General features: G+C 41.7%; 2 protein-coding genes across 2 annotated transcripts in view; both read left to right on the forward strand.

The window, feature by feature from the left end:
- The window catches only part of LOC107122640 (disintegrin and metalloproteinase domain-containing protein 20-like), a 2103-nt gene extending 1385 nt beyond the window's left edge, over positions 1–718 (forward strand). Inside the window, exon 1 of the mRNA XM_015425766.1 lies at positions 1–718. This exon is cut by the window's left edge and continues 1385 nt beyond it. Coding sequence (XP_015281252.1) covers positions 1–718 — 718 coding nt within the window.
- Positions 719–8270: 7552 nt separating this feature from the next.
- LOC107122641 (disintegrin and metalloproteinase domain-containing protein 20-like) lies at positions 8271–10436 on the forward strand. Its single transcript, XM_015425767.1, has one exon. The coding sequence runs from the start codon at positions 8271–8273 to the stop codon at positions 10434–10436; it is 2166 nt and encodes a 721-aa protein (XP_015281253.1).
- Positions 10437–13607: the final 3171 nt, after the last annotated feature.

A 13607-nucleotide genomic window follows, 5' to 3' on the forward strand; every position in this document is an offset into this window, starting at 1 on the left:
TAGCATCTGTGATCTCCCTGAATACTGCACTGGAATTTCTGAGTGGTGTCCTGAAGACATTTATGTACAGGATGGTGCTCCATGCCATGACAATGCCTTCTGCTATCACGGGAAATGCTCAACTCACAACAACCTGTGCAAAATGATCTTTGGCAAGCAAGCCACAGTTGCCCCGTTAGGTTGCTTCAGAGAAGTAAATACTCGAGGTGACCGCTTTGGCAATTGTGGAATTGTTCGTGCTAATGTTTATAAGAAATGTGAAAGCAGTAATATCTTGTGTGGCAAAATTCAGTGTATTAACATTAAGAAAGTTCCTGATTTGAATGAGAAAAGCAGTGTAATTCAGACTTCTCTGAATTCAGACTTATGCTGGGGTACAGCTTACCACAGTGGCACAGCTGATATTGGAGCAGTGAGAGATGGCACACAGTGCGGTAATGACATGATCTGTATTAATAGGGAATGTATCAAGGTGTCCCTTCTGAACTATGATTGTAATCAAACAAAATGTCACAACAGAGGAGTATGTAACTCTCTTAAAAACTGTCACTGTAACTATGGCTGGGCCCCTCCAGATTGTCTAACTGATGGCTATGGTGGCAGTATCAACAGCGGACCCCCACCACCCAAGAGTGGCAACATAGGAATGACAAGTGCTGTAATAACCCTTTCTGTTTCTGCTGCTGGAGTTCTTGGTACTGGGATTGGTATCTTATAAGGGATGTCACTGGTGAAATTGTTTACATTACTTAGTGTATTTTGCTTGCCAAAGTGTCAGATGACAAACTCTCGGTAAGTGTTCATATGAGGACAACTCTTAAAAGTGTCAAGCCTGACATAATGAAAGAGGCGATAATGAGCATACGGAGATGTTGTTTATTCAGTGCTAACTATAACACAGATAATGCAATTTTTTTTGTACAGTAGATTGGGCCTTACAGTGTTTAAAAAACTGTTTCTCTAGTTTTCAGGCCTATCAGTTTAGGGAGAAGATTGGGACACCCCAAAGGTAATGTGTGGGGATGCTTTCATACAGTGCCTGTCGGGATACAGCACAATTATTGTGGCGTGTCACATACACACAGCAGTGCTCCTTCTCTTTAATAGCTTCTGACTGATAGATTATTTACAGATCAGTTGAAAGCAGCACAGACAGTGGTTCCATGGATTACAAATGTAGAAAGAAATTCTCTGTTCTCTGAAAGGAGGAATCCAGCTTGTTCCTGTTGCTGGCCAAGTGTAGTGGCAGTTAACAAACAGGGTCATTTTTGGCCTGATATTTTCAGTCCACAAGATAGCTCATGAAATGATTCCCATTCATAAAGCAGTTCCAGAGCATATTCTTGTAACTGGACATTTACAAGTTTTTTAGGTTGGAGTTTTGAGCAGATTTGATCCCAGTGTCATCTTCAAGCAAATTATGTGTATAACTCATTCTGATAAAATATTTTCACATGTGCACAGCCACAGGAAACTTTCTACATTTTCATTTGATGGGACAAAATTTTACATGAACCAGCATTTTTTGACTGTCAGTGAACAAGGCTTGGAAAAGTTAAAGCAGTAAGGAAATTCAGAGGCAAACCTTAGAGGATGCATTTACACAGAATAATGAACAATTTTACTAACAACAATAATAGCAATAATGTTGGCTTCCTTGTGTATATAACATTTAATGAACAATTTTACTAACAACAATAATGGCAATAATATTGGCTTCCTTCTTTAGAAAGAGGTAAAACAGCTCAAAATTGCATATTCAGTACCCACATTCAAGATTTATGTACATGCAATCCGCAATAGGTTTTGTCAGAGGTTTCGATCACAACAGCAAATACTGCACAGAGAAATTGCATAGATAATTTGTGCAAATGTATTTCATCTAATGGGACTTTATATGTTTCTATGTACAGTATCATGTCTATGTTTTTTTGGAATGGCAGGCTTTATTGATGGAACAACTGAGAGACTGCCGCTCTGTACAAAATTTCAGTATGGCATATATATTTACAAACAGTCTTGCAAGCAGGAATAAACACATAATTGGGACTTGAAATAGCAAACTATTTCCAGTTCTGTCACAGAAATGCAAACCAACATACTCTTGTGGTGTGAATGCTATAACAGTTATGGTCCTTGAACAACCAAAGCTCAGTGTAGTGTAAGACAATTGCTCCAATTAAATTGGATTAATTAAATCCCTCTGCCTATAACAAATTTTTACATTCTGTCCCACTCAGTTTAATTTATTCTAATGCAGCCCAAACATGCATTCTAATGTAACCCAAAGCTTTTATCTGTGAATTCTCTCTCAGAATCTGTACATTTGGGCAGCATTGTTTAGCACATGGACTTCATGTAAAAAGTATTACAGTTCTGAATAGTGATATCTGTTCAGAATAGACATGGTAGACTGTATTTTTAATTGTCTATTTTATTATTATCACATTGTACAATATTGTAGCTACCTTATAATGCACTTTTAGTGATGTACAACCATGAAAACTATTTACAAATGATTTTAGATTACTTATTAAAAAGAATCTTATTTACGAACAATTTTAGGTTGTTCCAGTCTGGGTTCTTATTCTATGGTGGTGACAGCCATAAGGAAAATGTGTACATTTCTATAAATAGTTTGTGAGTTTCTCCTCTTGGTATTTTCCAAACTAGTGTGATGTCCCCTTTATCTAGATACCACACAGGATTCAAATATTGCTGGGAGAAAAATAGAGAGGCAATATATATAAAAATTGTTCTGAGGAGTGGGTAATCCATTCACCATTTGAATTGTTATATTTTTCTCTTACTGCTACAGTTTTATGTGAGAAGCCTCTTATTTAAAGCTTCCATTTGAAAATCATACCTTATCTCAACTTTTATAGTTTCATAGAGGAGTCTTGTAAGTCTGAGGTCTGCATCACCTCAAGGAGTGAATTAATATCCTCTCTCTTCCTTACAGGAAAAGAGGAAGAAATTTTATAATTTGTGCTAAAATAATTTTTTTTAAAAATCTGCTTCAAAGTACTCCAGATTTTGAACCTAAAATGGTTGAATTAGGTTGCATAAATTAGGCAATTAAATACATCTTATGCTTGCTTTACATAATTTATTCTGCTAGTCTAATTGAACCAAGGAATATAAGAACTTCAGTCTTGGCAGCTACTTGGCTCCAGTACTTTCCAGGATGAAGCAATCTAGCATTATCAGCAGCTTCCCATCCCTTTCTGTTCAATGGAGATGGTAGAAAATGGCAATGTTATATGTTAGACACATCTTATGTATTTTTTCCTTTCTGAGTCCCCTGGCTACCCTTCAACCCTCCTCCTGGGGTGTGTGTGTGTGAATTAAAAGAAATCAAAGTCATTTTGCCCTTGCAATACAGTCAGGAGGGATCTGAGGGACACTGTGGTCTCCTGTGGCATCTCTGCTGCTAGTGACCAGATCACTCAGTGTTGGTTATTTCCTCCAACTTCCAAATTGTTCCAAAGCATAACATTTTCTTTCCTTAGCCGTTCACTAGTACAGGAAAAGTAAGGGAAACGATTGAGATAGGGGTCTACATCTGCCCAGTGTGATATTTATTCTTAGGAGACCTTGCTTCTTAACTGTGTCCTTGATTGCAACCCATTTACTTTCAGTGAAATCCAAACACTTTCCTGGCAGTAAGCCCCATTGAGTAGACGTGAGTAGGATTCTGCGTAGAGTAGTTTAGGATTACATTGCTAGTCCTATAGAATCTAATGGGAATGTGCAAGAACAAAGTTAGCCTCGTCATGAGATCATGGATATTCTCTCAAGTGAGATACCCTGCTCTTCTCCCTCCTATATCCCTCACAAATGCTCACCAAAGATCAGTAAGAGTGTAAAGGAGATTTCTTAGTGACTTATAGGAGACACGTCAGCAGCAGGAACAGGGAGGGAATTGCATTGTGGAAAGTACAAGAAGTCAGGCAACTAATTCAGCGGGGAGAGCAGGGTATAAATTGAACAAACAAATAAATAATTGAAACTTTCCCCCCACAGAATAAAAGCCTTCATACAAGAGCTTTGGGCAACCATTTAATGAGAGATGGTCCTGTGTGCTAACAAGGACTTAGTCTAACCTCAGCACTGGCCTTTTCAGGCATTATAAGAAAGAGAATGAGTAGAGAAATACCGTGGCAGGCTCTGTCCTTGGCCTATTTATGTTCTTTGGAGTGAATGTACAGAGCCTACATGGACACCCAGGTACATGACTTTGCACAACTGGGAAAACTTCAGGGTTTTCACCTGCATGGAGAGAGCCCTATAAGTGAACACATGAATGTGCAATAGGTTCTACATATGTCGGCCAATGCATGCATGCATGTAGGTTTGGGTGGAGCTTACTGCCAGAATGCTGCTCCTGCTCCTTGCAGGTTAAATGTTGAACAGGGGCTCTCACCTTTTGCCACTTCTTTGGGAGAATACTGATGAGGGTCACCAAATTCACTACAAGACTAGGTTCCTAAGTCTACAGGTTCTTCTATTATAGATGAAGTCATAAGAAAAGAGGAAACTTCCAAAATTATTATTTTTTCTCTCAGGACCAAATTAGATCAGATGCTGGGAAACCTATGGATCTTCTGAGCATTTTTTATTGGTAGATGTTAGTGGCATTCAAATTGGCATGGTAGATGTTAGTGGCATGATTAACTACTACATGTTAATCAATGGGTCAACCACATATTGGAAGTTAATTAGAGAAAATCAAACTGCAAAGTTTAGCTCCATACAGTTTTTCTTTTAAATTAAACAGGATTTTGTACCTTGTGTTACTTTTATATTACTCGTGTGTGTGTGTACACATGCATGTTCATGAAACTAAGCACCCCCTATGGTCCAGTGATTTGGATTATGCTGGCATGTGTGAATTTATGAATGCTGGAAATCCTTGTATAGATATAACTACAGTGAGGCTGTCAGAGAACACCTCAATGACTTGGCCAATATGATAAAACTAAACCTGTCAGAAATGAAGTATTAGCAATCTGAGCTGCACTTTGTTGATGGAAACATGCAGATAGAGCTGTATTGCAAGTCCTGTGTCCTCTGGATAGCCTACATTTAGGGCTACAGCCACTGGAGATCCAAGAAGGAAAGCCAGATAGTATTTTATTTTCTAAACTGAGTTTAATTCAAGGTATAAGCTTTCGTGTGCAAACACACCTCTTCAGATACAGTGAACAGAATCTCTTCAACCATTACATATGAGGGGGGGCTGGTTTTCAGGAAGGACCAGTTCGAGTCAAGATGCATAAGGACTGGGTGATTATATTTGAGACTGGATTAAGGCAAGATTAGCATACAAATACAAATGTTAACATGTAGATATGAGAATGACGTTTGAGTCCACTGGCACCTTCAAAACAAACAAAGGTCAATGCCGGGTACAAGTAAGAACTCCTTAGATTCACTGAAACAGATTTCCTCAAATATAATATATAGGGGGGGGGGGGGGGGGGGTTAGTTGCCAGGAAGAGCTAATAGAGTCAAGATGCCTAAGTAACTGAAATACAGCTAAGATTGGAAGAACACATTAGGTAAGACATGTAAGGTTTGCAAAGGTTTCCTTTGCTCGAAAGCCAGTTGAATCTGACTCTAGGGTTGCGGTGCTCATCTCTGTTTCCAAGCCGAAGAGCCAGCACTGTCTGAAGACATTTCCGTGGTCATGTGGCTGGCATGACTAAACGCCAAGGTGCACGGAACGCTGTTACGTTCCCACTGAAGCGGTACCTATTTATCTACTTGCAATTTCTTGCTTTCGAACTGCTAGGTTGGCAGGACATGTAAATAGCAGCAAATTGGCATACAGATAATAAAGCAGTTAATAACACATGAAAACTAAGTTTGAATCCAGTGGCACCTCTTAGACCAATAAAGTCTGATTTCTGGGTATAAGTGAGAACTGAATGACTTAGCATGTGTAATGAGTTAAGAAGCTGATATCTCTGTTAAGTCCTGGGGGTTCCATTGTCTTGAGTATTGTAATAACTTGTAATTCAGCAATCTCCCATTCCAGTCTTCCTCTAAAGTTCCTTTGCAATAAAACACTTTGAGGTCCCTCGCTGAGTACCCTAGGAGGTTGAAATGTTCCAACCAACACCTGGCTTGAACTGAACTTGGGAATGGGTGGGTAGCCAGTATAGTTGCTATATTATCAGGGTCACATGCTCCTGAATACTAGCCCTGATAAGTAGTCTAGCTGCAGCATTTTGCATTACCTGCAGCCTCCGAACACTCTTTAAGGATAGCCCCAAGTAGAGAACATTGCAATAGTCCAGTCCAGATGTAACTAAGGCGACTTAACATGACTCACCCAGGCCTGGCTGTTTGCTACTGTTCAACAGCAGCCACCCTATGAAAGCCAGTGTTGCATAGAAGAGTTTCAGCATAAGGTATGGGAGACCCAGATTTGCATCCCCATTCTGCCATGGAAGCTCACTGGGTGACCTTGGGCCAGTTATACATTCTCAGTCTAATCTACTTTATAGGGCTGTTGTGATGATAAAATGGAGGAGAGGAGAATGCTGTAACCTACTTTTGATCCCTGTGGTGGAGAAATACAGGGTATAAATGAAATGGGAGATAACAGATATAGCTGGAGATGGGGGGCAAATAAAAGGTAGGTTTGTTGTGGGTGTGAAGGAGAAAAAGCAGCAGGGGAAAGTTTCCAGCAGTTGCCAGAAGAAAGGGAAGAGGAAATAGTGCAGGGAGGGGATACAGGAGAAAACGAGTTACCCCGCAAGTCTTTGTAGTTTCTCCACTGTGCAGCTAAGCCCAGCAGCCAGAAGCACACGTGGGCTTGGCCTACTGTCCAGCAGTGCAACTTGGCCCGTTCCTGTTTCAAAATCAGAGAGCCTATGTGTCCCAAAGCACATTGGTGAATCTATCACTTAATCCTCAGTTATATTTTTTAACATATGGCTGTCTAATTCTAAGGACACAAAATATAAACTTTACCACAGACAAAGTAACATGCCTATCATTACCAGCTGAAAGGTATAATGTGCAACTTGGCCATAGTTTTCTCAGGTAGACGCTGCGGGGAGAGGAAGGAAAGAAAGTGGAAAATGGGGACAGGTAAAGATAGGTTGGCTGGTGGGTAAGAAGGAAGCAAGAAATCGAGAGAAACGATGGGGCTTTCTGTGAAGGAAAAGAGGAAAAAGTGGGGGCAGGAAAATTAGATGCCCACTGCAAGTCCTTGTGGGTCTCCTTGTACTATCTTAATTCAGTAAGAAATAAACTTGGTCTTGGCTTAGCAATCATTGGCATTTTTGTATTAAAAATGTGTTAATTCTACTGGATTAAATTATTTGATACATTAACCTTTAAGTTTGTTGTTCAGTCGCACAGTCGAGTCCAACTTTTTGCGACCCCATGGACCACATCACGCCAGGCTCTCCTGTCTTCCGGTGTGCTACAGAGCTTGCTTAATTTCATGTTCATTGCATCAATAACACTGTCTAACCATCTCATCCTTTGCCGTCCCCATCTTCTTTGACCGTCAATCTTTCCCAGCATCAGGGTCTTCTCCAGTGAGTGCTCCCTTCTCATTTGGTGGCCAAAGTGTTTGAGCTTCAGCTTCAGTATCTGGCCTTCCAGGGAACAGTCAGGGTTGATTTCTTTTAGCATTGACTGATTTGATCTCCTTGAAGTCCAGGGGACTCTCAAGAGTCTTCTCCAGCACCATAGTAGAGTAGTTGTATTAAGGTTTTTGCTTTGTGCACTGTCTTACCTGTTAACATCTCTTGCCTTGAAAACCCATAGAATCACCATAAGTCGCTTGCAACTTGATGGCAAATGACCCAACAATGCTATCTTCGCTCTGCTCAAAGGGGAAAAATTAATGTGTTTACTTCTTAGCACTACCAGAATTGCCACATCTGCCACCAGGATATTAATAATGAGTTTACAGTTGCTGCCTCTGAACTCCTTTCCCTCACTTCCTTCTTCCCCATTCCTGGGTTGTTGTGTCTTTAATTGGCAACCATCCCTTTCCCCAGCCACTCCAACCTTCCTATGCCATTCTCCACTGAGAATGTTCTGTTCTTGATTCCAAGCTCCACCCCCATTCCAAAGCTAATCTCACTGGCTGTTACTATGGCCAGAATCCTCTTCTGCTGCCTTATATGGACCTGCCTTCCCATTTTGGTTCTGGTCCACCAGCTGCTGCAGGGGAATTCCTTTATCCTGGATGAGAAGCAGGGTCAGGGTATCCTACAGGATTCTTTCCCCCAGTCAGGAAAATGACTAGTGATCTAGCCTGGTTGTTAGTGGTAGTCCTGAGAAACATCCTGACTGCTGAGCAAATACCACCTCAAGGCTTTAGATACGCCTCTTATGAAGTGATCATCCCCAGGAGACAGACCCCCAGGTACAGACAACAAGATCCTCCGGTAGTGACCTACTTCCTGAAGATTGAGGGAGAAAGCCACGTGGTGCAGCTCAGACAGAAGAGAGACCTGGTCCCTAAACACTTCCCTGTTTTCACTTACAGTAAAGAGGGGAACGTCCAGGTTGACTATCCTTTCATCAGGGAAGACTGTTTCTATGATGGTTTAATACATGGTAGGCCTCTTGCTTTGGTTGCCCTCAGCATTTGCTCAAGGGGCCTCAGAGGTCTCTTGCAAATAGGAAATAAGACGTATGAAATTAAACCTATCCAGGCATCTTCTACCTTTCAGCATGTGGTGTATAGACTGGAAGAAGAGGAAGAGGCTAGCTACATGAGGTGTGGGTTAGCAGTGGAAAATCAACATCATCAAATGGCCATGGTCAGAAACTTAGAAAATGTTGTGGCTAATAAGAAATCACTGAGAGGGCCCTGGTGGACACACATCAGATATGCAAAAGTTGCAATTGTGGTGGAACATGAACGATATGTCCAGTTTGACAGAAATGAAACTCTTGTTGCTATGCAACTGTTGGATATAATCCATATTGCAAATTTACTTTATGCTCCACTTGGTGTTCATGTATCCCTAGTTGGGATGGAAATATGGTCTGAAAAAAACCTCATCCCAATTGCTGATAAATTGGAAACTGTGCTTAATGATTTCAATCAGTGGAGACAAAATGTGCTTGCACCACGCCTGGAACATGATGCAGGTCATTTATTTATATATAAAAGGTTTGGAACTGATCTTGGATTAGCATATGTTGCAGGTATGTGCAAACCTGATTATGCATCTGCTGTTGAATCGTATGTCACTTCTATTTTGGTCTCATTTGCTACCATTTTTTCCCATGAGTTGGGTCACAACCTTGGCATGAAGCATGATGAAAGGCACTGTGTTTGTGATCTACCAGACTGCATTATGTCCCAACGACATACCCTCTCTCATAAATTTAGCAACTGCAGTTATAATGATTATTATACAGAAATATATTGGGGTAGAAAAGAATGTATGAAAATACGACCAGATCCTCGTACACTGTTGAATCTCAAATATTGTGGAAATGGAGTAGTGGAAGATGGAGAAGAATGTGACTGTGGTTCAAAATTTAAATGTGAAGCAGATCTGTGTTGCCAATCTAATTGCAAGTTGCGTTCCGGTGTCACTTGTGCTTTTGGAGAGTGCTGTTCCAAATGCCAGTATCTTCCGGCTGGAACTGTTTGCAGGAAAAGTGCTAGTGTCTGTGACCTTCCAGAGTACTGCAACGGGACTTCAGAGTGGTGTCCTGAAGATGTTTATGTACAAGATGGTGCCCCATGTCCAGATGGTGCCTACTGTTATCATGGGAATTGCTCTACTCACAAAGAACAGTGCAAAGTGATCTTTGGCTCAAGAGCAACAGTTGCTTCAGAGGTCTGCTTCAGAGAACTGAATGCTCGACGCGATCGTTTTGGCAACTGTGGCATTACTACAGGCTCAGTTTTTAAGGAGTGTAAAGCTCAAGATGTTTTTTGTGGCAGGATTCAGTGTGAAAACGTTAATTATTTACCTTCATTGGAGGAGCACAATACCATAATTCAAACTCGCATTAATCATAGGCTATGCTGGGGAACAGATTACCATAAAGGAATGGGGGTAACTGATATTGGAGCCGTTAGAGATGGAACACCTTGTGGCAAAGGCATGGTATGTATTAATAGGGAATGTGCCAGTGTTTCTGCCTTGAAGTACGATTGCAACGTAACAACGTGCCATAATCGAGGAATGTGCAACAGCCGCAAACATTGTCATTGTGATTATGGCTCAGCTCCTCCATACTGTGTAGATCGAGGTTATGGTGGCAGCATTGACAGTGGTCCCCCTCCACTCCATAAGGCTACCAGTGTGGGAACTATTGTTGGAGGAATTCTAATTCTCCTTTGTGTTGCTACTGGTATAGGCCTGGGTATATATTACAAGTCTAGACTGATGCTATGGCATAGAAGACTGAGTGGAAGACTCTATCCAATGGCATGAAGAAAAGAAGGAAGCCCACAGTGTATCACCAAAGTGAATAATACATACCAGTACAGCCTTACACAGGGAATTATGGATGCTTATTCTTTTAAATTAGTATACACAGATACATAAATATAAATATATGTACATACTGTGCCATTAGGCTCTTTTAAAAAACTGTTTGGGATGGAATTTCTCTCCTGGGCATATATGGAGGACCCCCCCCCCCATACATCACTGTTATAGCCTGATAACGCTTCCTCTTCAGCTTGTTCTTTGTGGAAGTCTTTCTCAGACTCCAGGTCTGGCAGGTGTATGTAACACCCTCAAGGATAGATGACCCAGGGTTGGAATTTGATGATTCAGTCGAACCCTGAGGTAATGGTCATCTGAATAAAAGATGAAAAAAACAAACTGAATTCAGATAAGAAATGGGTAATTGCCTTTCCTTTTTTTTTAATAAATATTTTATTGACTCTCCTAAAAAGGGGAGGTATTTCGCTTAAAAGGAAAAATGGGGGGGGGTATATAGTGGGAGAAAGAGAAGGCTGAGTGATATATTAACTGGTAAATTAAACTGTTAGTAATGTCCAAACATTCTTCTTAGGCTTCTTCTCTGTGTTGTCAAACATCTTTTTTCAATCCGGTCACAAGTAGTTCTATGTTAGTATATTAGTAATGTTCCTTTGAATTTCTGTTAAAAAGTCTCTTCAGGGCGCATTCAGAACCGCTTCTTTGCGTGCTGGTTACTTTTACACTCCCGATGACGTGGAGGAGCTTCCTCTGTTTTCCTCACCTTCCGGCTTTTTTCAATCGTCCTTCGGGTTGCTGTTAACTCTTTCAGTTCATGTGCTATAAATCCTCTTCCTTTCATGCCGTTTCAGGAGGTCTCCAGCTTTGAGAATGGTATTAAATTTCGGTAATTGCCTTTCCTGATCAAGTCATGAGCCAAGGTGCACTCTTGGATCCAGATCTGCTTTTTGAGAAGGAGATGGAAACTGTGGTCAGGATGGAGTGCCTTTTTAATTTACATCTTGTTCAAAGGCTCTCTTTCTTTGTGGGCCAACAGGATTCCAATATATTTTGGCATACTGACAGCAGTGCTTTCTCAGAATCATTTCTCAAGTGCCTTTCCTTTATTTCAAATTCACAGATGACCTTTTAAAATCATCTGTACCTGTGGGAATGAGACACAAGAGAAATTCCAGACAAACTTTAACAATATCTACCCCACCATCAGTCTGAGTGGTCGGATCAGTCCATTCAGCAGATCCACTTTCTGGATACCACTGTACAACTACATGGTTGACATATAAACACTGCCTTATACTGGGAATCATTGCTACTCATAAGTCTACTCTTACCTATATTCACTTATTTATTTAGAAAATGAATGTTTCAGCTCTCCAGACACTGGCTTAAGGCAGTGGCTCATACATTAAAATATGATAAAATCACAAAATTAGCATGCAGTAATTAAAATTAGCAGACCATGAAAACCCAGGAAGAGCACAAAAACAGCCTAAACAGCCCAAAATGCTCACCATAAACCAGTCCTCAGCCTAGAAGCAGAGGACAAAATCAATTTAAATAGATCAAACTCCTTAGTTAAAAACCTGGGTAAAAAATGTTTTGCCTTGTGCCTAAAACAGAACGGGGTAGGTGCCAAGCAAGCCTCAAGGGTAGGGTTGCCAGGTCTGGGTTGGAAAATACCCGGAGATTTTGGGGGTGGATCCAGGAGAGAGCGGGGTTTGGGGAGGGTAGGGGCCTCAGCATGGTACAAAGCCACAGAGTCCACCCTCCAAAGCAGCCATTTTCTCCAGGGGAGCTGATCTCTGTCAGCTGGAGATCAGTTGTAAAAGTGGGAGATCCCCAGGCCCCACCTGGAGGCTGGCAACCCTACTCAAGGGGGAGGGCATTCACCAGGCAAGGCATCACTACTGAAAAAGTCCTACCTATGGTTGCCTCCCTCACTGCTGTAGGCAGGGATACAGAGAGAGCAGGGCTTGTGACGAAGATCTTAACTGGCAAGCAGGAAACTATCGGAGGAGAAGGTCTTTAAGTACCCTGGCCCTAAGCAGTTTAGGAGCTTTGAATTGTGCCCAGAAGCAGATAGGCAGCTAGTGCAGACCTTTCAATGCAGGGGTGATACAGTCCTGTGTCCAGCCCCTATCAATACCCTGGCTTTGTACAAACTGAGGTTTCTGGACAGTTTTCAAAGTCATCCAAAACATATTGTCTGCGGCGAGTCTCTGAGATGCCTGCATCAGTCCTTTGGACAAAAATAAGCATTCTTTAAACCACAGTATACACTTGGAGAAGTTAAGAGACAGAATAGCAGGGCTGATGTGTTGTGTTCCCCCCCCCCCTCAGCTACCTTGTCCAAATTGTACTGGTTGCCAGTTTGGTTCCTGGCTCCAGGGGAAGAAGGAGTGGCATCAGGCTTCCCTCCTCCAGTGTTTTCACCAGCAGAACTGGCCACGGGGGGCGGGGGGGGCGGGGAGGTCTGTTTGCCTCTTCCTTGGGTTCCACATGCCCTAGGATGGACATCTGGAGCCTGAGAAAGGGACAAGGGGGTCCCACCATGGCCTTTTCTGCTGCAAAAGATGGAGCAGGAGGCCAGCGTGAAGCCCCTAATTGTTAGGAAATGGTTCTGTCCAAGCAGCAGTCTGGACTTGAAAGAGGTGACACCCTCCTTCCTAGTTGAAACGATGGGTAGGTGTGTGTCTTTGTAAAAATACTGAACAGTTTTAGATTCTGGTAGGTACAGAGAGAGGCAGAAAGACTCTGCGGTGAGTTGGCTGAAAAACGTTGGAGGGAAGGGTCTCTCTGTCTCACTATGAGGATCTCATGGGGTATAGTGAACCTGCTGTCTGTAGGAGTGCCGCACTCTCTCCACTGGTGATCTTCCTATGTATTTGTAAATAAGGAAAATATTACAAAAATGCCATAAGTCTACAGTGCTCTCTGCTTCAAAGGAAACCAATCCAGGTAACTACTACCCTGGAATCTTTCCACTATTCAATAAAGTTTATAGTGCAAAATTCAAAAAGTAGAGTTTGTATTGTCAACATGTCAGAGCAACATCTTAGAAAGCCAGCATGGTGTAGTGGTTAAAAGTGGCAATGTCTAATCTGGAGAACCAAGTCTGATTCCACATTCCTCCATGTGAAGCCTGCTGGGTGGCCT

The sequence above is a fragment of the Gekko japonicus genome, unplaced genomic scaffold (genome assembly GCF_001447785.1).
Source record: "Gekko japonicus isolate JY-2015 unplaced genomic scaffold, Gekko_japonicus_V1.1 scaffold1818, whole genome shotgun sequence".
Taxonomy (NCBI): domain Eukaryota; kingdom Metazoa; phylum Chordata; class Lepidosauria; order Squamata; family Gekkonidae; genus Gekko; species Gekko japonicus.